The sequence below is a fragment of the Sus scrofa genome, chromosome 9 (assembly GCF_054392235.1).
Source record: "Sus scrofa isolate SSC_HxYL_T2T_F1_AM1 chromosome 9, Sscrofa_HxYL_maternal_Yorkshire_Landrace_v2.0, whole genome shotgun sequence".
Taxonomy (NCBI): domain Eukaryota; kingdom Metazoa; phylum Chordata; class Mammalia; order Artiodactyla; family Suidae; genus Sus; species Sus scrofa.
Window position 1 is genome coordinate 41489519 of NC_139391.1, and position 27412 is coordinate 41516930.

General features: G+C 38.6%; 1 protein-coding gene and 1 non-coding gene across 4 annotated transcripts in view; one reads left to right on the forward strand and one right to left on the reverse strand.

Moving 5' to 3' along the window:
* The window catches only part of ZW10 (zw10 kinetochore protein), a 41393-nt gene that overhangs the window by 13812 nt on the left and 169 nt on the right, over nucleotides 1-27412 (reverse strand). For 2 of the 3 annotated variants that reach the window (XR_014815299.1, XM_021062840.2), the window contains exons 2-10: nucleotides 25195-25329; nucleotides 18561-18662; nucleotides 18294-18371; nucleotides 17981-18140; nucleotides 16365-16517; nucleotides 15760-15951; nucleotides 6403-6566; nucleotides 5339-5521; nucleotides 1439-1677 (exon numbers count right to left, since the gene is read on the reverse strand). Coding sequence is in view for 2 of the 3 variants with exons in the window: in XM_021062840.2 (XP_020918499.1) it covers nucleotides 1439-1677; nucleotides 5339-5521; nucleotides 6403-6566; nucleotides 15760-15951; nucleotides 16365-16517; nucleotides 17981-18140; nucleotides 18294-18371; nucleotides 18561-18662; nucleotides 25195-25329 (1406 nt within the window). In the remaining variant the exon portion in view is untranslated. Of the gene's footprint in view, nucleotides 1-1438; nucleotides 1678-5338; nucleotides 5522-6402; nucleotides 6567-15759; nucleotides 15952-16364; nucleotides 16518-17964; nucleotides 18141-18293; nucleotides 18372-18560; nucleotides 18663-25194; nucleotides 25330-27412 lie in introns of all 3 variants that reach the window. The other variant, XM_084976071.1, reaches the window with a different exon arrangement.
* LOC146399860 (U6 spliceosomal RNA) lies at nucleotides 19839-19946 on the forward strand. Its single transcript, XR_014817004.1, has one exon. It is a non-coding gene; the product is annotated as a U6 spliceosomal RNA (small nuclear RNA).

The following is a 27412-nucleotide window of genomic DNA, read 5'->3' on the forward strand; positions in this document are numbered from 1 at the left end:
CAGGAATTGAACACTCATCCTCATGGATGCTAGTCAGGTTCGTTAACCACTGAGCCACAATGGGAACTCCTGTAGCTGTACTTTTGTTTGTCCTGTTAAAACTATTTTTTTTTGGTGGAAAGAATGTCCATTAACATCCAGTATACAAAAACATTGTTTGGTGTTCTTTTAGGAAAAAGTGCTTTGCATCCCCTGATCTGGTATATTTCAGGTGAATGCCATGTGAAGAAATAGTCACTCCTATATTTTATTCTGCCAAAGGAGTATATACTTCCTTTTACATGTATTTTTTCTTTCTACTTATATTTAAAACCAGAGGGACTTGTGAATATAACGATTCATTAAAGTCATGGAAATATCCTAGTAAACATGCTCTTTCCAGAGCAGAAACAATTAAAAGGGTTTTGCACATGGAGATACAAATTGAAACTCTGGAAGTCCATCTGAAGATGCAATTGATTATGGCAGACCCTAGCTGAAAGTGTTTGGTACTGTGAGGATGAGAAGTAAAAAACTACTACACACAGATTCAAACTAAAGAGGCTTTTATAAATATGTTTTACAATCGACTTGGGCTACAGCCTATCATTTTCTCCTCAATTTAGTTTAGGAGTAGGGGAAGAGCCTATTAAACAAAAAGAGATTCAGTACAAATGAGGAAGTTTGGGTACCTTGAATAAAATGTTAATCAGAAGAGGTATTCTTGAAAGGGAGAAATCAGACTTTGGCGTATTCCATTCTTTCTCTTTACCTTTGGCTACCCAACAAACTATTAGTTTCATAACTAACATTTTGAGAATTCCCTGGTGGCTTAGCAGATTAAGGACTCAGCATTGTCACTGCTATGGTGCAGGTTTGATCTCTGGCCAAGGAACTTCTGCGTGCCATGGATGCAGCCAAAAAATAAAAAATAAAATTAACATTTAAAATGTAAATTAATTAGGGCCTAGATTTCAAAAGGTAAAAGTTTGAATATTAAGCTAAGGGGCCAGCTGACTTAGATGGTACACACTAGCACTATGACCACCACCACCAATGCTAAGAATAAACATCTGAGTATCAACTGTTTCCTAGGTGGCATTCTAAGTTCTTTACAAGTGCTTTCTCGTGTAATATCATTCAAGTCAAATAAAAAGTTAAAAGTAGATAAAAATTAAAGAGCTTTTTGTTAAAAAGTGATTAACAATCTGTCCATCCATACACATGCTTTTATTTCTCATACCTCTGTAAGATGCATATGTTATTATAAATAAACATGAATGATCAATGCATACATGTGCTGTTTCTCTACATTACTACACTGTTTCTCTAAGGGAAAAATATTAACTAGCAGAATAAGAAAACCCAAAGAATTTCAGTCAATTTTCTTAATAAATATCTAGGTTAGATATGCATTTAACCAGATCATTGCCATTTTCAGATGACTCAGAACTCGTACCACTGATCACTGCTGGTTGTTGCCTCCACTAAAGTCTGATAGGCAAGTTCCATTAATTTCTTCACAGATTCACTGATGCGGCATGTGGGCAGAGAAAAGGAATGTTGGTCCAATGCATTTTCAGGCTCTAAATTCACCACTTCATTGTACTGCGTTGTAGATACTTTCTGTACTTGTAGCTTGTCATCTTCATCAGGACTAGGTAAGTCTGGCACACTTATCTTAGAAGCAGGAGTGATCTAAGAGTCAAATACAAGAAATGCACTGTCCTCAGCATGTCACATGCAAGCACACAGCTAGGCATAAGATACTGGTTGCTTCCATGATGATTAAGCTGTGGATCTACAGAGGAATGAAAAGATGGGAGTAAATACGGCAGTACTTTAATGACTGCTCAATCTTGGGTGAGAGCACATCATAAGAAATAAGCAATCTCCAGGAGTTCCCGTCGTGGCGCAGTGGTTAACGAATCCGACTAGGAACCATGAGGTTGCGGGTTCGGTCCCTGCCCTTGCTCAGTGGGTTAATGATCCGGCGTTGCCGTGAGCTGTGGTGTAGGTTGCAGACGCGGCTCGGATCCCACGTTGCTGTGGCTCTGGCATAGGCTGGTGGCTACAGCTCCGATTCAACCCCTAGCCTGGGAACCTCCATATGCCGTGGGAGCGGCCCAAGAAATAGCAACAACAACAACAGCAGCAAAAGACAAAAGACAAAAAAAAAAAAGAAAAGAAAAAAAGAAAAAGAAATAAGCAATCTCCTTTGCTGTGCCATTCTTCTAATTCTTCTGTGCACTCACTCTTGGTGGAAACAGCAAAGCTCCGAAACTGGCCCAAGATTTTAGGTAAATGAAAGGACTTTTAAAAATCCTCTTCCTGGAGTTCCCATCCTGGCGCAGTGGTTAACAATCCGACTAGGAACCCTGAGGTTGCGGGTTTGGTTCCTGGCCTTGCTCAGTGGGTTAAGGATCCGGCATTGCCATGAGCTGTGGTGCAGGTCGCAGACTCAGCTCGGATCCCACGTTACTGTGGCTGTGGCGTAGGCTGGCGGCTATAGCTCCGATTTGACCCCTAGCCTGGGAACGTCCATATGCCGTGGGAGCGGCCCTAGAAAAAAGGCAAAAAGACCAAAAAAAAAAAAAAATCCTCTTCCTCAGACTAGACTGTTAGCTTATTGCACACCAGTGTGATTTTGAGTTCTACTGCCATAAATTATTTCTCATCAGAAACATGCTGGCTTAGTCAAAGAAACAACACATTCAGGCTAGCTTATCCTCTTAAAATCCAAACCCAAAGAAAGCAAGCCTCCCTAACATTTATATAGAATGAAAATTCCCAGACTGGTCAAGACAAAAGCAAAGAACACTAGGCTTCTCGTCTGGAAACATCAGTGATATTTTTTCCCCTAACTTTTAACAAAGTCACTTAACCTCTCTGGATCTCAATTTTCTCATAGTAACATGAAGAAACTGCACTACAGTAATGGTTTTCAAACTGTGCTTCTTAAAGATACCTCAGAGACCAGAAGAGAGACAGAGTGGGTGGAAGCAGCGGGTTCTCTACTCGCACTGCAAGAAGAGCAGCTCTGCTCTGCGAAGACTGGACCTCCACAAAAAATTTCCAATAGAAAATGTTCATTCCAGTCTAATAAAAATGTTTAAGTAACCAGACCTGCCTTTCTAATCTGTAAAATGGTATAATACTGTCTACTTTATAAGGCTTTTGTGATGTTTAAATGAGAAAACAGGAGTTCCTGTCGTGGCGCAGTGGTTAACGAATCCGACTAGGAACCATGGGGTTGCAGGTTCGGTCCCTGCCCCTGCTCAGTGGGTTAACGATCCGGCGTTGCCGTGAGCTGTGGTGTAGACTGCAGACGCGGCTCGGATCCCGCGTTGCTGTGGCTCTGGCGTAGGCCAGTGGCTTCAGCTCCGATTAGACCCCTAGCCTGGGAACCTCCATATGCCACGGGAGTGGCCCCAAAAAATAGCAAAAAGACCAAAAAAAAAAAAAAAATGAGAAAACAAATGGCATAACCGGGAGAGGTATAACCCACATCTAGTGAGTAGAATTTGGGATGCTACTAAAACATCCTACAGGACACTCCCCACCCCAAGCAAAGAATTATCTGGCCCCAAATGTCAACAGTGGCACTGCTGAGAAACTAATCTAGAGGAAGCTACATCATTAGAATTTGGGTACTCGAAGGAAAGTACACTCTTAGAGAATGTCAGTATTAGTTGATCAGGAAGCTCAGAAATTATCTAGTTCAATTCTGCCATGTTACAGAAAAAGAAAATGAGATCCAACAAAGTTAACAGAGTCACAGAGCAATCTAGTAATAATTTATATTTGCTATTTATAACAAGGAGTTATGACAGAGCTAATGTGATATACATTAATTCATTTACCAAATGTTTACTGAGAACTAAGCGCATAGGAGTATGCACCAGGTATTTTCTTGATGCTAGAGATACAACAGTGAACAAAAGAGTAAAGAAACAAAAACAAATAGGAAGAAAAAAAACCTGCCCAAGGGGAGGAACAATAATTCATACAGAAAATGTTCACTGATAAGTGATATGAAGAAAATTAAAGCAATGGGGAGGTCACAATTTTAAAAACAGTAGTCAGGAAAGGGAGCAAGTCATGTAGGTATCTGCCGAGAACTATTCAAAGCAGAGGAAAAAGAGATTCAAAAGTTCTGCAGTCAAGTAGGCCTGGCAAATTCAGGGAACAGCAATGAGTCAGAGTGCCTGGAGCAGAGACTGAAGAAGAATGCAACAGCTAATGGAGTCAGAGAGGCAGTAAGGGGACAGATCACATATGACCTTGCAGGTTACTCGACAGCTACTGGGTCTTTCTCTGAATTAGATGGGAAGCCACTGAATTTTATCCAAAAGAGTGATATAAGCAGAACTTCCCTGGTAGCTGAAGAGGTTAAGGAGTCAGCACTGTCATTGATGTGGCTGAAGTCACAGCTATGGCGCAAGTTTGATCCCTGGTTTGAGAACATCCACATGTTACAGATGGGGCCCAAAAAAAGTGACAAGTGATATTTACGTAAAAAAATCTGCAGCCCAGTGGCCAGTACTGAATGCATTTCAGCTCCCTTAGCAACCAAGCTTACATCAGAAATACGTGTGCACTTCAAATGGCTAACTAAATAATTTGCTAAAGTGGACACAATAACATGGCGCCCCCGAGGGAAATGGGTGGTAGCAGAAAGGAAGGAGGAAGGACACAGTCCTCTCAGTGATAAAAGAAAAATGGCTGAGGAATTTTCTATCAATAAGGAACTACTTTAGTCTGTTTGTTGCTTTAAGTAATACCTTATATTTGCTATGTAAGATAATAAAAAAAAAAAAAAGAAAAGAAAGAAAGAAACCAGAAAAAAAAATACACAGAATTATCTAAGGTCAAAGGACTAAATTACTCACAATGCATATTAATTTGGTACTGACTTTGCTGATAACTGCTCATACCCTACACAGATTACATATTTTTGTTTTATTAATTTTAAAATTAGTGCCTCTATCAGTCTAAGAGATGAAGTCAACAATTCCACAAATAGGATATGATATCTGGATATAACAATACCTGTCACAAAATTGTGTACTAAAATCTTAAGTGATAAGTTGAGAAAAATTTGTAGGTTGATATACTGTCTGATTTCAACAACAATTTATACAATCCTTTTATATGTATTATCTTATCTGGGCCTCACAATACCCTATGAAAGAGGCTGATATTAGGGCCACATTAAAGATGAGAAAACTAATGTATAAGAAGATTAATAACTCAACTCAGTGAACTCAGCAACTGTCACATGCTCTTCTACTCTACCACAATCATCTTAGAAATGAGCTGCTTCCTAATACAGTGCAACACACTATAACCCCAGTACCTTCACAGTGTTGTGAATTTCAGAGGTCATTAGGTTTCTAGCTGCCACAATCACATCCTGACACTTCTTGTTAGCAAAATGAGAATTGATATTTCGTGCATATTTCAACAAATCAGTTGTATTTCCTTTTAAAAACCTCATCTCCTTTAGGGCATTTTCAAATTCTTCAGTGGATTGTATGATCTGAAAAAGAAATGCAAGGAAAAAACATATATATATACATACATACATTCCATTTCCACATTAAAATTTCAAATCCAATGTACAGAAAAGAACAAGTACCAGCCGGTCAGTTAAGTTTTGGAACAGACCATCAATTACTAGGTATAAAAATATCACACATTTTTCTAGCCTTAGAAAAGGAAGAGCATTTTCAATAGAAATCTCTGACTCTACTTAGTAAAGGTGCAAAAATCTTTAAAATAAAAATACAGTAGCCCCCCCCATCTTTGATTTCAGTTACCCACAACCATGGTCTGAAAATAGTAAGTGGAAAATTCCAGAAACAAATAATTCCTAAGTTTTAAATTCTATACCATTCATTCTAAGGAGCATGATGAAAACTTGCACCATCCCACTCTGTCTTGCCCATGATATGAATCATCCCTTTGTCCAGCATATCCATACTATATACACTACCTGCCTGTTAGAGTGTGTGTGTGTGTGTGTGTGTATAGTTCAGTGCTATTCCTAGGTTCAGACCTTCACTAGGGGTCTTGGAACTCATCCCCAAAGATAAGGAGGGGACTACTGTATTTATTTTAGTGTTTGAGGAAACACTAAAAAGAAGCCAAAAAGTAAAGTGTCGCATATAGCTGACACAAATATAAAAACAATTGTTCTTCAAAGGTGTCTTACTAAAGAAAACATATTTAATAAGAAAATATACTTCCCCAATCAAAAGGGAAAAAGCCAGAAGAAAAATGAAGTTATAGGGAACTCGAGTCCACACCTTATTTATAAATTTTTTAAAGATGTCACTAAACAAGATCTCCAAGGTAAACGAATGACACCAACAGGTACCTATGGTCTCTTCAAACCTTCTGTGATACCTCTGCTCTTACCTCTTCATATTGCTGTAATTTGCTGCTGTTTGTTGGGATAGAATAAACCAAACAATTTTTAATGAGGCACTCAGATAAGTCCTCCCAGATCATGTCACCAAGCATCTCAGCCAATATGATCTTAGACGTTTTTTCATTTTCTAGGTCAGCATCAAGAGGCAAATCTGATTTCAAAAGAAAAAGTTTTAAACAAGAAACCATTCACAGTTTGAACATATTCTCAAAGTCCCCAGTTTTCTAGAATTCTTTAAGATGATATGGAAGAAAGCAGCACAGATAATTCTACAGCTATCTCAACTGAATGTGTGGGAAAAGCATGACACACAATTATTATTTAATTTGCACTGCTCAGATGAATCGTCTGCACTGTATGACTGCCTGTTCTCTATAGCAATAAGGTATTGAGCCATCTACATTATAATCATCTATTGCTAATCTACAGATCTGATTATATGACAAGCACTGAGAAGTTCTGCATACCAAGTTGAAACCAGTTTACAATAAAATCTCAATTATTCAATAGCTAATAAACACACGTTTTTCATCACTGCATAGGATCTGAGTGTTTATCCATAAACACTTTACATTATAGCCTAATAACTAGTCTATCATACAGAATATTTCAATGTCTGTTCTACTGTATATTTTATAGTGGCTTTTTTCCAACACATTTTGAGGGTGTTACATTTAGAATATACCATTAATTAATTAAATAATACATGAGAATCTTAAAAGAAAGTGACCGTACTACCTCAAAGCCTTGAGATACCTTACAATATCTGAAGTCTAGGCCTGTACTATTCGATATGATAGGAACCAGCCGCATTTTGATACTGAGCTCTTGAAATGTGGCTGGTGTGACTGAGGAACTCAATTTTTTTTTTTAAGTTTAAAAATAGAAGGAAAGGTGTGTGGTTATATGGGTAGCACTAGTGAGCCTTGTGGTGCTAGTTACATGAACCTACACATGTGCTAAAGTTGCACAGAATCATTCACACACACACACACACAAGTTCAAGTAAAACTGGAGAAATCTGAATCAGCTCTGAATCGTGCCAAAGTCAATCCCCTGGTTTTGATACTATACTATGGTTACACAAGATGCTAACTGGGTGAAGGGTACATGGGACCTCTGTACATTTTCTGAATAAAGATTTTAAATTTAAAAAAAAAAGAAAGAACGAAAGCATAAAATACTTTCCTGTTAAACACAATTTTGTTGCACTGGTTAAGACTACATCTCACCTCAACCATCACATCACAAAGCTGTTATGTTGTACTGTAGTGCTCACAACAGGCACATATGACATTTCTAGTTACATACTTATCATATAAAAACATTACCAATCTGGTCAGTATAAACAGATTTATCAGTTCAAAGGACTTTTTTTCCCCTCTGCACCAATGTAACTTCTGTAGTGTGTTTATTCAAATATTTTATGCATACAGCACAAATTAACAGTGACAACTGTGAAATGTTTAAATTGAAACTTTTTAAAATTATGACATATTTTTGTAGTTACAGAAAATTAACTATAATAGACTTTTAAATTTAAAACCAAGGTACACACACTACTGATGCAGAATCAAGTAAAGATGCAGAAGTTAGTAGAACAGGTGGAACAGCAAAGGCAAAAAAAAGACTGGAAGAAAATATGTCACAAATTTTATAATGAATGGCAGCTGCAAAGCAAAACCTTGCTTGCTGAACAAAAGAAATATTTAAGATAATAAAGCAGATAATATTAAGAGAAATTTTCAGCAAACATACTATAGGGAATTGTTAAGTTTCCTCTCAAAAAAGAATTGACAAAATTAGTCACCTGAAATCACGGTTTAATGTCTAATCCAAAAAAATGTGATTTTAATGAGATCTGAATTTGTAACTTTTGGCTAACCATAAAATGACTTGGTAAAATCATTCTATGTTTTCTCTGTGTGTACATTTTGGTATTAAATCTATGCTGATTCTTTAAAAATTAATTAGTGCACTTATCCATCTTTTTTCTATGGACCAAAAGAAAACAAAGGGATTGTCTATAATTTGAAGAGTACCTAGAATTTAGCAATAAACCATATATGCCTGATGGTGGCCTTTTTAGTGGCAAGTCTTTAACAATGTTTCAAATTTCCTCTACAACTATCTGTATGTTCAGAGTCTTTACCTCTTGGTAAATTTTAGTAATTTATACTTTCTAGGAAATCATTCACAGCAAAGTGCTTGTTGTAACAAACCCAACACCACTAGCATTTATAAAGAAAAAGCCAAATTATCCCTCTCCATACCCTTGAGCTTCTCGCTCTCTCTCTCTCTCTCTCTCGTCCAAGTGACCAGTGCTAAAACTTTGGTCTGTATTCTTCCTCCCTTGTAGTAATAATACATACACACAGACACACAAACACAGCACACACTCAAACACATACACAAACACACACACAGACACTTGATATGGACTGAATTGTGTCCCCACAGTTCATATGTTGAAGCCCTAGCCCCAATGTGACTGCATTTGGAGCTAGAGGTCACCTTTAAAGAGGTCATAAGGGTGGAGCCCTAATCCACTATGACCAGCGTCCTTATAAGAAAACAGAGACAGCAAGGACGAGCATGTACACAGGCGAGGCCATGTGAGGACAGTGTACAGGTTGTCTACAAGGCAATGAGACAGGGCACAGGAAAAAACCAAATCCACTAACACCTTGATCTTGAACTTCCAGCCACCAAAATTGTGAGAAATTAAATTTTAGTTGTTTAAGCCACACAATCTGTGGTATTCTGTTATGGCAGCCCTAGCATACTAATATAATATTCATATAACACTCCTTTTTTCCAAAAATGGGCTCGTGCTTTTGCTTGTACACCTAATTTTTAAATCTCTTAAAAATACATCACTGGAGTTCCCTTGTGGCTCAGCAGATTACAAATCCAGCATTGTCACTGCTGTGGCTTGGGTCGCTGCTGTGGCTTGGATTTGATCCCTGGCCCAGGGACTTCCACATGCCAAGGGTATGGCCCAAAAGACAAACGGATTATGGCTATCTCTGAGGTCAATATACCTAGCTCTACTTCATTTCTTTTTGGTTTTGTTTGTTTGTTTTTGTTTTTTTTTTGTCTTTTTATGGCCACACCAGTGGCATACGGAGGTTCCCAGGCTAGGGGTCCAGCCAGAGCCAGAGCTGCAGGCCAATACCACGCCCACAGCAACGTGAGATCCAAGTCGCATCTGCGACCTACACCACAACTCACAGCAACACCAGATCCCCAATCTACTTCATGAGGCCAGGGATCAAACCTGCATCCTCAAGGATACTAGTTGCATTCATTAACTGTTGAGCCACGATGGGAACTCCCTTCATTTCTTTTTAATAGCTGCATAATATCTCACAATATGGCTCAACTATAAGTTATACAACCATTCTTCAAATGATGCACATTCCAGTATGTAAATATATATGGTATTCACACATGCAAATACTTCTATAAGTAATTAAAAAGTAGGATACCTGGGTCAAAGGAATCATACTTAGCTTAACTATATAGCTTCAGATTACTTTCTAGAAAACACTCACAAAAGCAGTGAAGCAAACTAACTTCCATTTTCCTACCAGGGGACTCTTACACAGATCTTTGAATTTCATCAACCCCAAGGATGGAAAGTTCTACCTTTCCATTCCATTGCATTCCACTGTTAGAGAGATTAAGCAATATGTATTTTTATGTTGATTAACAATTTGTACCTTTTCTTCCATAAATTGCCTAACTAGTTTTTGTCCTTTTTCTATTATTATGTTCTCTTTTTTTTTTTGAAAAAATATATTAACTCCTTGTCAAATGTATTGCAAATATTTTCTCCCAGTATAATATTATCCTTTAACTTTGCTTATGGTATCATTTGCCATACAGAATTTAATATTTATAGAGTTCCTGTCATAGCTCAGTGGTTAATGAACCCGACTAGTATTCATGAGGGTGCAGGTTCAATCCCTGGCCTCGCTTGGTGGGTTGAGGATATGGTGTTGCCATGGGCTGATGTAGATGACAGACATGGGGCAGATATAATCAGGCAGATCTCATGTAAGTCACAGACGAGGCTCGGATGTGTGAGCTGCGTTGCTGTGGCTGTGGTGTAGGTTGGCAGATGCAGCTCCAATTCGACCCCTAGCCTGGGAACTTCCATATGCCGTGGGTGTGGCTCTAAAAAAAAAATTTTTTTTGAAGAAATTTAACATTTATATGTAGTTAAATTTGTCAACCATATCCTTTACACAGTCTGAGCTTCCTGAGACTATTCGAGTCTTCTCCTAAATTTTCTTCTAATATTTTTATTGTTTTATTTTTTGCACAAAAGACTTTAACTCACCTGAAACATTTCTTTTCTTTTTTTTTTTTTGTCTTTTTGTCTTTTGTTGTTGTTGTTGTTGTTGTTGCTATTTCTTGGGCTGCTCCCACGGCATATGGAGGTTCCCAGGCTAGGGGTTGAATCGGAGCTGTAGCCACCGGCCTACGCCAGAGCCACAGCAACGTGGGATCCAAGCCGCGTCTGCAACCTACACCACAGCTCACGGCAACGCCGGATCGTTAACCCACTGATCAACGGCAGGGACCGAACCCGCAACCTCATGGTTCCTAGTCGGATTCGTTAACCACTGCGCCACGACGGGAACTCCTGAAACATTTCTTTTATTGTACACTGCTTTACTGTACTTCATAGATACTATGCTTTTTACAAATTGAAAGTTTGTGGCAATCCTGCATCAAGCCAGCCTATCGGTTCAATTTTTCCAACAGTATTTGCTCATTTCCTATTTCTGTGGCACACTTTGGTAATTTTCATAATGTCTCAAACCCTCCACCAGCAAGAATGAAACTTATTTCTGCATAAAGTATGAAGCAGGAATCTAGCTTTGTGTTATTCTATATAGCTAATTTTGCTAGCACTGTTATTTAATAAACTCTGTCCCACTAAGCTGAAATGTGACTTTGATCAAATGGTAAATTTTCACTTATTTTTGGCTCTACTTCATTCCACTGATCTTATGCCAAGAACACAGTTTTAATTATAAAATTCTCCAACTAATGTTCTCAAATCTTTATTAGAAAGTCTCACAAATGTATTTTTTGATGTAAGCTCTAGAGTTTGTCCGGCCTGAAAAATATAAAACAAGAATCTGATTGGAAAATGTATTCATTGTCTATGTTATTCTGGAATGAGCTGACAATTTTTTCAGACTGTCTTCTAATCCACAACAGCTTCCCCTTTATTTGGGTTTTTACTTTATGCCCTCTCTTGCCTTTATGTGTATCCATCCCATTCTCATTAAATTTATCTTTAAGAATTTCAGATTTTGTTGCCATTATAAAAAAGATATCTTTATAGTTTAATTTATAACTGACCATTGCTAGTTTAGTGAGAAGCTGATTTTTTTAATTTAATTGCTTCCTTTATTTTAGGTTCATTCTAAATATTGGTAGTTTGATTTTTTTTTGACATTTTTTTTTTATTTTCCCACTGTACAGCAAGGGGATCAAGTTATCCTTACATGTATACATTACAATTACATTTTTTCCCCCACCCTTTGTTCTATTGCAACATGAGTATCTAGACATAGTTCTCAATGCTATTCAGCAGGATCTCCTTGTAAACCTATTCTAAGTTGTATCTGATAAGCCCAAGCTCCCGATCCCTCCCACTCCCTCCCCCTCCCATCAGGCAGCCACAAGTCTTTTCTCCAAGTCCATGATTTTCTTTTCTGAGGAGATGTTCATTTGTGCTAGATATTAGATTCCAGTTATAAGTGATACCATATGGTATTTGTCTTTGTCTTTCTGGCTCATTTCACTCAGTATGAGAGTCTCTAGTTCCATTCATGTTGCTGCAAATGGCATTATGTCATTCTTTTTTATGGCTGAGTAGTATTCCATTGTGTATATATACCACTTCTTCCGAATCCAATCATCTGTCAATGGACATTTAGGTTGTTTCCATGTCCTGGCTATTGTGAATAGTGCTGCAATGAACACACGGGTGCATGTGTCTCTTTTAAGTAGAGTTTTGTCCGGATATATGCCCAAGAGTGGGATTGAGGGGTCATATGGAAATTCTATGGATAGATTTCTAAGGTATCTCCAAACTGTTCTCCATAGTGGCTGTACGAGTTTACATTCCCACCAACAGTGCAGGAGTGTTCCCTTTTCTCCACAGCCCCTGCAGCACTTGTTATTTGTGGATTTACTAATGATGGCCATTCTGACTGGTGTGAGGTGGTATCTCATAGTAGTTTTGATTTGCATTTCTCTTATAAGAAGCTGATTTTTATAGATTTATATCTAGATAACTTAGTAAAGTTTTACTAATTGCAAAAGTTTTAATAGAGGCTTTGGTTCTTTTAGGTACACAATTATATGATTTACAAGTAAAGGTAATTTCTTCCCTTTATTATCTATAGTTATTTTCTCTTCTTTGCATCAGACAGAACCCCTAAAACAATGTTAATGAATATTTATGACAATATGCATTTCTGACTTAAATCTGACTTTAATGGAGATAAAGTTTTTAATCCTTTAGTAAATGCTTATTGCTGGCTTCTTAGAAGCAATTAGTTTCAAAATTAATCATTACTTTAAAAAAATCAACAAAGTATAACACAGTTTAGCAAAGTAGTCTACTATATAGCATATAATTTACTTGGTCATTTCCCTGTTTCTCAAGATTTCATTACTTTCCAGAATTTCAATATTATAAGCAACATTATGATGAACATCCTTATGTAGAAATGGTTTTATTTTAAGATTAGGTCTTCAAGGCAAATTCTTATAAATTGAAACTTTGATTTAAAGAATACTAACATTTTAAGACTTTTAATATATTTAACCAAATTATTTCCAAAAGAATTTTTTTCTCCTCTTTTAAAAGTTCTTTTGCTGTTGGTACAGTGATACTTAGCAGCAATGAAAACTTGGGAGAAAAAAAAGAAAAGAGCATATACCCAAAGACAAAAGGCAAAAACCTTTATGAAGTTTCAGAATAACTAAAATTCAAAGAAAATAGATGATTCCAACTAAGGATGCAAAATATGAGCATATACCCAAAGAGAAAAGGCAAAAACCTTTATGAAGAGCATATACCCAAAGAGAAAAGGCAAAAACCTTTATGAAGTTTCAGAATAACTAAAATTCAAAGAAAATAGATGATTCCAACTAAGGATGCAAAATATGACCCTTGTGTTATATTTAGGTCAAGAAGATGAAGGAAGGGAATGTTGAATAAAGGATATTAAGAGATTAGAAGAGCATCTAGGAACACTTAACTGAGCAATCTTCTACTCTGAATATCCTAGGCACTAAGAAAACCTACAGATAAAACAACAGGTTGAATACTTAATGGACCAATGTCAACTGAAAAGAAGTTTTTACTAGAATTCCCCAGAGCATCCTCTATGGCCTTATCCTAGGTAACAGTACCATCACTGACTTAGATTAAACTATAAGAAAGCATGGTTATCAATTATGCATTCAACATGAAGTAAAAAGGATAGTAAACATACTGGAAAATTTGATCAAATAAATTTTAATAGGGGTTCCCTTGGTGGCACAGTGGGTTAAGGATCCACACTGTCTGCCTCTGCTTGGGTCACAGTTGTGGCATGGGTTCAATCCCCAGGCCCAGAACTTTTGCATACACTGGGTGCAGCCAAAAAAAAAAATTTTTTTAACAAAGACTAATGTTTATTCCAAAAAGTCGAAGTCAAGCACAAGATGAGAAAGCAGCAGTTTGCACTGAGTATGACATAGGATTAACTCAATGAGTTAACTGGGTAGTAATAGCCTTTGGCTAGACCAACAGAGGCATGAAACTGAGAAAGAGGGCATGAAGGCACCCATACTATTCTGAATTGGTTCAGACTATACCTAGAACACTGTTCTGTTTTGTACATCATACTTTAATAAGAGGACTATAGAGGCAATGGAATATATTCAAATAAGATCACTGAAGATAGGAGGAACTTAAAACTAAAAAAACTAAAAAAAAAAAAACTAAGCATGTTTAAATTAATAAGATAGGGAACATAATAATAGCAACCATAAAGAATTTGAAAACTCATCTTGGGTAGTAAGAATTAGACCTTCTATATAGCTCCACACAATAGAAATAGCATCAATAATGCAGACGTACAGGGCAATACATTTTGAACATGTTTGTTTGTTTGTTTTGTCTTTTTGCCATTTTCTTGGGCCACTTCTGCGGCATATGGAGGTTCCCAGGCTAGGGGTCAAATTGGAGCTGTAGCCGCCGGCCTACGCCAGAGCTACAGCAATGAGGGATCCACGCCACGTCTGCGACCTACACCACAGGTCACGGCAACACCGGATCCTTAACCCACTGAGCAAGGCCAGGGATCGAACCCGCAACCTCATGGTTCCTAGTCGGATTCATCAACCACTGAGCCACGATGGGAACTCCTTGAACATGTTTTTTAAACAACTATTCTAAAGATTTAATTTCCAAAATGGGCATTAAATAAACTAGGTTTAACATAAGAAATGAATTTCATTCAGTGAAAGAGCAAGGAAAAAACTACCCTGAATTTTTGCAATTTATGCAAGTCTTAAAATTTTTTACTCTCTGCTGTCAAAACTAGAAAGAATGCCTTGCTTTATATATAAGCTATTTACATATAAATAAACTATATATGACTGCCAAGAAGACATATAAACAATAGCAGCATTTCCTTTTTATTTTCTCCACAGCAAGAATGCTTAATTTCACTATCCAATAAGACAACTGAGAAAGGCAAAAAGAAGCTAAGTCAAATAGACTAAGAACAACAGTATTATAATAAAACACCAGAAGGAATCTTACTTCCAATAGTATGACAGCCAAAAAATGATTCAAGGAACACAGAAACTGGCTATTTCAAGGATGAATACAAATCTAACCAGTAGGCTAGAATGAAATTCATTTATGTTAAACCTAGTTTATTTATATCAACTAGGTTGACAGGTATTTTCCCATTGAAATATTCATTTATGCTTCTCCTTTAACTAAAGCAAGAGTCCCAAAATATGTTACTAGAAGTATAGTGAGACAAATGCATCCTAAAATGCAACTAAATACTACAAACACAGAATCTGGGGTACCACTGATGACCTTACTTGTCAATACAGGGCAGAGAAGGAATGCAAAGAATAGTAAGAAATAAAAAAGTAACCAGTTTGTTCCTATGACATAATTTACTTACCTCCAACCCTCCACTTACTCAGATAGTTGGCATTTTTATCCACTTTAAAATAATATTTACTGTGAAAAACCATACTGACTTTTCTAAAATATGAAAGCACTGCTTCGGGATACATACCTAGAAGTTGTTTCTGGACCACTTCCAGTACCAGTCTGATCTTTGCAAAAACTTCAGATGGTGAAGGATGTTCCAAATCAGTCATCACAGATTCAAAGCGAATGATAATGATGTTAGGCTGGCTCTCTATCACAGCAAAAAGGGAAGGGCAAGATGCCAGAGGCCTAAGGATGTACTTCAGCAGCATCTGACCTGAAAATTATATGAACACTCATCAAAAATCACTAGAAGAATTTTAAGGTCTTTGAGCCTAATAATAAAAATACATATATCATGACATTACCCAACAACTATTATGAATCGTCAGTTTTCCCACTGATTCTGATTGTCTACAGGCTTTTACTTAACTTATTCAAAAAATCAAGTATCAATAGCTAGGGTCTTTTTAAAAAAAAAAAAAAAAAAGAAAAGAAAAAAGGAAAAGATCTAAGCCCTTAACAAAAAGGGTAATATCTATAACAATTCCACTTGATAAATCATGAGGCCAAACTCTATGATCCATCATTCATATTTATTCAGAGAATACTGGATAATTTTCTCTGTCATTTCCTTAACAATGGGCTTTCTGAAATTTCACGTAAATGAAACAAAATGGTATGACTTACCAAATGATTTAAGCTTGGTGTTTAGCTCCCCAAGAAGAGAAAATGCCAAAAGGACAGAACTGATTGGTGACATGGGGGTCTTCTCTTCTTTCTGAGGCTCTTCAGTGCATAAATGAAGTTCTGTTTGTAGGCAAGATTCCAAGTTGCTGATATCTAAGAAAAAGGGAAAAAATATCAGCTGTCTCAGCAATACAAGATGCTCCCATTTCTATCCCTGAGGTGCCACTGTCTACTGAGTCCTAAACATGTGGTTTTACTATAATACACTTCTAATGCAACCAGAGATTAATTACAACATACATGTCCTTGGCATCACTTTAAAACAGGAAATGACTTTTTTGGGGTATGTTAAAAGAATCAAACTGAGTGCAAAAGTAAGATGAGGTGCCTACAATAACTATTTATTAAATACGTATTGAATGACTGAATGAAGACAAAAAATGAGATCCTGGTTCCAATTAAGACCTCCTCTTCTAATTAAAGAGAACAGCCTGCCAAACAAGTTTAACAGGAAAGGTGTGTTACAACAAACACCTGCCATCCTCTCTTAATTTTATATTGTGCTTGGAAATAGAACCTAAAATTTTCTAGATTACTCCCTTCAAAATGCCTAAAATACATAGAGGGTGTGTGTGTGGGTGTGGGTGTGGGTGTGGGTGTGTGTGTGTGTGTGTGTGTGTGTGTGTGTGTGTCTATGTACACACATACATATATTGAGTGCGTGAGTGTGTCTATGTACACATATACATATAAAATGAATCTGAAGGCCAAAATGCCTAAAATACATAGAGGGTGTGTGTGTGTGTGTGTGTGTGTGTGTGTCTCTATGTACACACATACATATATTGAGTGCATGAGTGTGTCTATGTACACATATACATATAAAATGAATTTGAAGGCCAAAGTGGATATGGGAAAGGGAGCAAGTGGGGACTGAGAGGTTCCCCTGAAATAGACTAAATTTCAAGATTAAATGTTGGAAAACATACCAGGTTTAATGGCATATCCTTCACATACACCATCAGAGGTTTTACTTTGTGTAAATAAGACAAAGAGGGCTCACATCCAGAGGTGGGCAGAGAGGCTGAGGGCCAAGTAGTATAAATAAAAGCCAGGGACAGAGTTATCCTATTTCTTCACCATGCAAAGAATGCAAACCTCATGGTTTGGGCACCATTTTTCCCCAAAGACAAAAAAACTGGGACAAACTCCTGCCCCACTGATTCCCCGTCTTCTTTCCTTAGCAAGAATGGTTGAACAAATTCTTTAAGCTCTCTACAAAAGGTAAAACCTTTGGGAACGGGCACATCCTACAATGCAGTGAAAACTGTGTGTGGTCTTAAAATGCTACCACCTCCTCTACCACAACCTCATCACCTCCCAATCACCTTCCCTCTTCTCTGCTGCTTCCTAGTAAAAGGGACAGAAACAGAAATGCAAGGTGAATAACAAGCATTTTGGTCCTAATAAGCATTCTGCTTAATATGAGAACTCAGTATAGATTTGGGAGATGAAAAAATCTTCTCATCTACCAATACAAAGTATTGGTAATATACTCAGAGGCCAAACTGGTTCAGGCAGATTAAGCAAAGCAGTCCACCTGAGGTCAGCAGCACCTTTTGATGGTGGGAACTTCCATACAATCAGCTTCTGCCACTCTTCTCCAAGATGATAAAGTATATTCTGTTTCTGTATTGTAAGCTCCATGCTGAGAGATTTCAATATTTTTAAATCAAAGCATTTTCTTGATTTTAATAACTTCAAGCATTTCTGTGCCTGGTAGTGAAATGGAATCATTGTTACACATTCCATCTGGACTCTGGGCAATCAGAACATATTTGTATAATGATAAGGAATACATGGAACACAAAATATACTTAAAACAAGAATAGTACTAATTGCTCATGCTTTGGAGAAAGTATTTAATACCTCTTCTAGACGCTGAGCAGCAGTAACATACTTCTTCTCTGCCAATGCACAATTATATTCTTCAATAGCAGTAGAAAACTGAAGAGATAAGTATAGTTATTAGGTATTTCATTTTGTACATCCTATTATTTCAAGACTGTTTGCTTGTTTGTTTTTAAAAAACGAAAAAAACGCCATATAATCAAGGAGTACACATTTAAAAACAAGACCATCTGGGAAAAAAATAACTTTCCTACCATCAAAACACTAAAGTTTGAGTTTACTGACCTCTTGTAGCTGTTTAAGCAAACTTAGGACTACTGAGTCTCTTTCCAACTGTTGCTTCAAATCTGTAAATTCAGCAGTTGATACGTGAAGATCACGTCGGACCTAAGTCACACATCAAAGACAAATACTTTTAAGCTATATTATACCTAAGAAATAAAACATTTGTTGTAATCAATAAGCTTTATTAAGTAAAAACAAATCATGATGAAATTTAAATACTGATTAAAACTGGAATAACAATTTTTAAATGCAGGGGTTCCCTGGTGGCCTAATGGTTAAGGATCTGGCATTGTCACTGCTGTGGCTCAAGTTACTGCTGTGGCCCAGGTTCGATCCCTGGCCCGGGAACTTCCACATGCTACCACCACTTGGTAGCAGCCAAAAAAAATAAAAATAAAAAAATGTAGTAGGAAGAGACTTTAAATGGTCCAATTAGGCCAAACCCCTATCCTATGCAGGAATACTCACTCCCATCAACAACATGTCCTTGTACAACCATCTATTCTTAGTTTAAGCAATTATCTCCCATTAGAGAGCTAACCGACCTAGATTACTAGAAGGGTATCCTCACACCAAGACGAACAGTTATAACTAATAGAGAGATTTTCTTATGTTGAGTGAGAGTTCACCTCCCATTCTGTCTCACCATTTCAGGGACTTTGCAATGATTTCCTCTCTCCTCTTTCACCTCTCCCTAATTCATTCTTCATTCATGAATTATGTATTTACTGAACATCTGTTAGAGCATGGCTCCTCCCTTCTACTTCAACAATTGCCCTATTTTTCAGTAGCTACTTTATTTCTCTTTTCCCTCTCACAAACAAGCTTCTTGCAAGCCTGATCCATACTCACTGTCTGTACTCTCTCACCTCTCACTCTCTCTATAACTCACATGATCTGATTGCTGTCCCTACTATTCCATCTACTGTTAGTTCTGTCCCAACTATCTCAAAACAACTGGTGCCAAAAACATCAATCAAATCCTTATTGTTAAATCCAAAGCACATATCAGGAGCACTTAACCATTCATCAGTACAATGTTACTTTCCTTCCCTTAGTTCTAAGATACCAACTCCTACTCATTTTCCTCCCGGATCTTTGGCCATTCCTTTTCATTCTCTTTTAGGAGCTTCATTTTCCCTCTGATCACTTCACACAGACTAATACTCCTTTCTCCCTTTTCTTCTTTTTACTCTGAACCAATGGTTCTCAAAAATATAAACATTTTTGTCCCACTCCCATCCGGGGACAATTCAGCAATGTCTAGGGACATTTTGGGTGCTCCCTTCCATAACATATATACTAAATATTGTAATGATATAGAGAAGATTAGAATGACCCCTGCTTATGGATGACACACAACCTTGTGAAGCGTTCCACTTTTTTTTTTTATATTTAGAATGGATAAACAACAAGGTCCTATTATATAACACAGGGAACTATATCCAATCTCCTGGGATAAACCGTAATGGAAAAGAATATTTTTCAAAAAAAGAATGTATAGGAGTTCCCGTCGTGGCACAGTGGTTAACCAATCTGACTAGGAACCATGAGGTTGCAGGTTCGATCCCTGGCCTTGCTCAGTGGGTTAAGGACCCGGCATTGCCATGAGCCATGGTGTAGGTCAGCAGCTACAGTGTCAATGAGACCCCTAGCCTGGAAACCTCCATACGCTGTGGGAGCAGCCCTAGAAAAGGCAAAAAGACAAAAAAAAAAATAATAATAATAAAAAAAAAAGAATGTAAATATGTGTATAACTGGGTCACTTTGCTGTACGGCAGAAATTAGCACAACACTGTAAATCAACTATACTTTAATGAAAATAAATATATTAAAAAACTTTAATTAAAAAAATAGAGACATTTTGGCTTGTCACAAGTAAGGACATGCTTTTGGCATCCAGTGAGTAGAGGCCAGAAATACTGCTAAACATCCTACAATGTATAGGATAACACCACAGAATATCCAGCCCCAAACATCAACAGTGCCTAGACTGCTCTATATATTTTCTTGGGGCAATCTCATCCACTTCCATAGCTTCAATTTCTAAGTGTGGCTATCTCAAGTCTACATCATTTTCCTAACTTCCGAATGTGTATAAAGATAGTGTGATGTGCAAACTGTCCTCTAAAAACCATTCTCCCACTCTCCCACTCTCCCACAGTAACAGCACATGGCTACCCAGCTAGACTACATGTTCTAGCATCCCTCACAGTTGGGTGTGACCAGGTGTCTAAGATCCCACCAATGGAACATAAGCAGAAGTGATATATATCATTTCTAAGTCCAAGTCTTAAGAAAACTCATGTGTCTCCTCTGCCCTCTACTTGCTTTTAACCTCCAGATATAACTGGACACAGGGAGGAACCAACTTTGACCATGCAAACAATAAGAGAATCCTGGAGCAGTGCTTCTCAGACTATAACAAACATACATATTGCTTGGTGAATCTGATTAAAGGGCAGATTCTGATTCAGCAGGTCTGGGATGGGGACTGAGAGTCTCCACGTCTAACAAGTCACAGGGGTTGCCAATTCTGCTCCTCTACAGACCACTGGAAGACAATTCTTTAGGGGTCTTTCACATTTCTACACTATCTTGCAAGTGAAGCAACTGACTATCTTTTGTTCTGGACTGTCTTTTCAAAAATGTTTGTTTAGTAAATAGCTTGAAAAATAGAGATGGTATTTCCCTCCATAGCAGAAAACTGGCATGCTTACTTCCCATTAGAAGAGGCTTGAGTTCCCTAAGTTCAAGAGTTCTATCATGCAGCCCACTGCATACTGACCACCCTGTAGAAAATGGGGCCTGGCTACCACTGCAAGTAATAAACTGTCCTTCATCTCTTACTCAAGGAGCTCAGGCCTTCTAATAGCACCCATTAAACAGGCAGGCTATTTGCTGACTTCAAGTAGGTTAAAATCTCAGATCCATTCACAGTTCTTGACACAGACCATACTAAATCTTTCAGTCCCCACATCAACAAATGCCAAAGATCCTATATCTTTGAAAGTCACTAGGATTCATCCACTTTTCTCCACCCCCAATGACTACGGAGCAGGTTACCATCCTGTCTTGCCTGATTACTTTAACTGCCTCCTAATGCTTCAACTGCCTTCTCATTTCCCAGTCTCTTTTCCCTCAAGTCCTTTCTTCAAACTGCATGCAGAATGGTATTCCTAAAATTCAAATGTGATGTCACTCTCCTGCTTAAATTCCTTCATGGCTTCTACAGGGCAGTCCAGATAACATCCTTACTACTTAAACTGATACCCAGGGTCCTTGACTACCTCTTTAATCTCATCTCATGTCCCTTTCCATCACACTCTCTAAACATTTGTCATGTGGATACTTACAGCTCTCTCCCAAATGATCTCTCTCCATTACCTCCATGTCTCTACCATGCTGTCCCCTACACCTACCTCAACATTCCTCCTTCCTCTTCTGCTTAATTATCTATCACTCCAGATTTGGATTTCGACACTACTTCCTACAAGAAGCCATCCTTGGCTACATCTCCTCTCTTTAACTGCATTATTCCTATTTAGTGTGTATCACCTTATTCCACTTATCTATAGCAGGCATGAGATTCATATTCTGAACTAAAAATCTGTCTAGCTCACCAACTACAACAGTATCTGGCATCTTGTAGATGGTCAATAAATATATCAGATGTGGAATTCCCTTGTGGCACAGCAGTCAAGGATTAGGCACTGTCACTGCAGCAGCCTGGGTTGCTGCTATGGCAGGGTTTTGATCCCTGGCCCAGGAACTTTCATATGCCATGGGTATGGCATAAATAAATAAATAAATAAATAAATAAATAAATAAAATGACTGAATAACCCCTTCACAATGTCCACTTACTGAATTTTTTTTTTTTTTTTTTTTTTTGTCTTTTTAGGGCTGTACCCACATCATATGGAAGTTCCCAGGCTAGGGGTCAAATCAGAGCTACAGCTGCTGGCCTACGCCACAGCCACAGCAATGCCATATGCAAGCCATGTCTGTGACCTACACCACAGCTCACAGCAGTGCTGGATCCTTAACCCACTGAGTGAGGCCAGGGATCAAACCTGTGTCCTCATGGATACTAAATGGGTTCATTACCGCTGAGTCACAATAGGAACTCCAATACTTACTGAATCTAATTCCCTTTCTTTAGCCATATATTTGAATCTTTCAAATAGTCATACATTCAAATATTTGAATATTGAAATATTCAAATATTGAAAGTGTTTCTCACCAAGGCTAAACACCCTCAGTTTCTTCACGGTTACTAAGATGGCAGTGTTCAGGCCTGAACCTTCTCAGAGACCAGTCATCTTTCAAAATACAACAACCAGAACTGAATGAATTCCACCAGCCATAATCTGGCTGGCTAAAAGTACAAAGAACCCATTACTCTCTTGTTCCATATACTTCTTTTCTAATACCACAGTCTAAGATTCCACTATTGACTCATCTGGCTGACAAGTACTCTTTGAAAATATTATCTGAACTGTGCCAGAGTTGTAGAATAACGGATTTATTTTTATTATAAACCTCTAACCCTTGGAGTTCCCTGGTGACCTAGTGGTTGTGTAATCAGCATTGTCACTGCTGTGGATCGGGTTTGATCCCTGGCCAGAGAACTTCCGTAGGCCATAAGCGTGGGCCAAAACAAAAACAAAACACAAAAACCCACTAACCAGAATGACTGGTAAACTCACTGTTAAATAGATTTTCTAGGTAACTAGTGGTTTCCCCTCTTGCAAATCAAGCTTTACAGAGAACTTTTAAAAACACATCTGTTCACTTTCCTTTTTTTTTTTTTGTCTTTTTGCCATTTTCTTGGGCTGCTCCCACAGCATATGGAGGTTCCCAGGCTAGGGGCTGAACAGGAGCTGTAGCCACCGGCCTACGCCACAGTCACAGCAATGCAAGATCCGAGCCGCATCTGCGACCTACATCACAGCTCACAGAAACGCTGGATCCTTAACCCACTGAGCAAGGCCAGGGATCGAACCCGCAACCTCATGGTTCCTAGTCGGATTAAACCACTGAACCACGATGGGAACTCCCACTCTCCTTCTTTAGTAACTATCACATAGAGGAGACTCGGTGTCTTTCCTTGAAAACCTTGAGAATAACTCAATATCCTGATTTTTTCTATCAATGCACCCTGAGTGCAATTTTGAAATAGATAAGGAAGACGCCTAAGATTAGACTTTATTTAAACCTAATATTAGCTTGATTTTTTTTTTCAAGTGCCTATTTTTCCTAAAAGGAAACTGCAAGGGAAAAATCTGGGTGAGATAATATATGTGAAAAATATTTTAATTATAAAGTGGATATTTCTGTTTCCAGACTGGCTTACTTCTTTGTGATGACAGCACTCTGGCAAATGTGGTAAACATTCTTTAAAACTCACCAGACTTTTCATAAGAAGTACAGCAAGTACTAGCTCCACAAAGTAACACAGAATAAGACAGGCAGGGATTCTCTGCAGGTCCAGGGGGAAAGCAGTTTTATGATAAGAAGTAGAATAGTTGTGACTGGTGAACTGAGCCAATTCTCCAGAAGAAGGCCAAAAGACAAAGATTGTGCTAAGGTTTTAATGTGTTGAGGCCAGCTGCAGCTATAGAGAATGCTGGCTACTAAGAGATACAAGCATTTCAAAGTAAGAGTTGACATGAGAAAAGGCCAAATGATTCACTTCTATGCTTCATCTGTTTTTATTTTGTAATGAAGACAATAAACTCCTGAGACTTTTTTTTTGGCTGTGCCCCTGGCATGTGGAAGTTCTCAGGCCAGGGCTCAAATCTGTGTCACAGCAGTGACCCAGAGTTCCCTTCATGGTACAGTGGAAACGAATCCAACTAGGAACCATGAGGTTGCGGGTTTCGATCCCTGGCCTCGCTCAGTGGGTTAAGGATCTGAAATTGCTGTGAGCTGTGGTGTAGGCGGACAGCTATAGCTGTGATTCAACCCCTAGCCTGGGAACCTCCATATGCCACAGGTGTGGCCCTAAAAAAAAAAAACAGCAGTGACCCAAGCCACTGCAATGACAACGTCAGACCCTTAACCCGCTGTACCACAAGAGAACACCCCTGAGACTATTTTTTTAATTTATAAAGTGCTATCAAAATATAACATATTATTATTATAGCTTTTAAAAATTTACCATAAAAAAGAAATTTTTCAAATTATAGTTTCAGAAAATATTTGTGTGGGTTTTTTTATCTTTTTTTTTTTTTTAAGGGCTGCACCCATGGCATATGGAGGTTCCCAGGCTAGGTATAATCAGAACTGTAGCCACTGGCCTATGCCACAGCCACAGTGACACTAGACCCAAGCCACGTCTGCAACCTACACCACAGCTCATGGCAACGTTGTATCCTTAACCCACTGAGCGAGGCCAGGGATCGAACCTGTGTCTTCATGGATGCTAGTCATTTGTTTCCGCTGAGCCACGATGGGAACTCCAAAATATTTGTATTTTAAAATTGGAAGTCCCACTAAAATCTTCTAATTCAACTTCCATTCAACAATAAGGAGAGTGAAGCCTTTAAAAGCTGTATAAAACTGAATTGTCTTAGGAATAAGGAAGATGAACTGCCTTCCTACAAACCTACCTTACAAACTATTCTTACCTCACTCTCTATCCTGGATTTCAGCAGGTCAATGTCATCAGACAGCTTATCCACTTGGGTAACCAGGTCCTGTGCACTTTGCATGCTAGGCAAGAATTCACTGTACTTCTTGCTGATCATACTGCACACCTCACCCTATTAAATAAGATAGAAAAATTACACTGAGATGAGTAAAAACTCTGTTAAAATATGTAGCTCATCTTCTCTTAGGTATCTTCCACGTTAGTGCCTTCTTGCCAATTACCCACATCCATTCACCTTCCCTCCAAGTCAATAGGTTTCTTTGAAAACCACATTTCTCCCACCATTAAAAGTCCCATAACATTACTAAGGTGCAAGAAGACAATGATTACCAAATCCCAACAGTGCCCAAGAGGTGTACTGGAAAAGAGAAAGGTGGAGCCAGAAGTTCTCATTTTGAACCATATCAGCTCAGACTATAGCCACTAATTTTAAACCATACATCTAACAGGAAAAAAAAAAAAGTAAATGGATAAGTTAAACCCATAATCTGTATCCCTGCATCAATTTATGAATTTCTATTTTATTGCTTATAGAATTGTAAGGTCTAATCTTAAAACCCTAAGTTGATCTGAGTCCCATTATCTCTTTTAATGCAAATTAATTTAATAAAAAAATTGATGAATACTTTGCACTAAACTCCAATGCTTTGAAAGACACAAGAATAAATTATGCCTGCCTACAAAGAAACTCTTCTTTTAGGTAGGAAGGGCTGTATACATTTAAGTAATCGGAATACAGAAACTAAGATAGCAACAGAGTTAATGTCCTCCAGGAGCATAAATGAAAGAGAGTACCACTGTGTGAGAGAAAATGGAGATATTTTTCATGCAGGAAACTACATTTGAAATGGGACTTGAGGAGTTCCCGTCGTGGCGCAGTGGTTAACGAATCCGACTAGGAACCATGAGGTTGCGGGTTCGGTCCCTGGCCTTGCTCAGTGGGTTAAGGATCCGGCGTTGCCGTGAGCTGTGGTGTAGGTCGCAGACGCGGCTCGGATCCCGCGTGGCTGTGGCTGTGGCGTAGGCCCGTGGCTACAGCTCGGATTCGACCCCTAGCCTGGGAACCTCCATATGCCGCAGGAGTGGCCCAAAGAAATAGCAAAAAAAAAGAAAAAAAAAAAAGAAATGGGACTTGAAATATGAGTAGAATCACTAACAGGTAAAAGAGGGAGAAATGGCAACAGAAGCCAAATCTGTGAACTAGAAAAAAGCGGGCTTGCTTGGAGTACAGAAAGGAATTCTCAATTGTCGGAAGACTCAAGTTGGGAAAATTAGTGAAAGGAAAATTAGGCCCAGAGCAGGGAGAAGGCTTGAGGGCCCTGCTAAAGTAGCTTAACAGTCTGTCCTCCTTCCATCAGATAAAAGGTGATGAAAAATCCTAAAGCCATATTCAAGAAAAGATGCCAAATGCCTTAACATTTAGGAAATCACTTTGGTAAAAATAAGACCATGTTTGTGCCTTTATGGTACAGTGCCAAACTTGCTCCCTTAAGTCCAGACTACATGGTTACACATCTTTTTAAATGAAAGCAACGAAGACGTGGGAAAATCTGGCAGGGTTAAGGCAGCAGTACTAAGTGAAACTGCTTGTGGCTCTGTGCCTTTTGTTTTTGTTATCAGTCTCAGGAGAGCAGACGAGCCATTCCCCGTGCTTTACAACACAGCAAAGCCTAAAGGGCCTAGGGGTGGAGAAGAGAGTTTTAAAAAATACTCATGGGTTATAATGACAAATATTTCAGAGGGGAGAAAGGTACAACCCTCCCAAAGCTATTCCACAAAGCATACAGAGGAGTGGCTGGAGGATATAAACACACACCGATGAGGGGTGGAGGCATCCTGCCCTCATTTCTGTCCCGCTCCTAGGCTCCCTCTCTAGATTCCCCGGGCTTCTAGTCCCATCTCCCCTGCTCTGTTGGACTCCTCGAGCTTCGCCCTGGTCTCCCTAGCCTATCCCTCCCCAACCTAACCCCACTCCCCAACACTGCCCCAGCCACCGCCTTTTCCTCCCCGCCGTCCGAGCTTCCTCGCCTCCTCAGTCCCCAACCCCAGTCTGGGCTCTCCTCAGAGCTCCCTCCCCAGCACACATACTTCCCAACCCTCCCACTTCTCATTCCTCCCACTCAGCTCCCACACCTGGCTGTTCGCACCCACTGTGGCTGCGCTTGGCCCCACTCCTCCCTCCGTCCCTTTGCAGT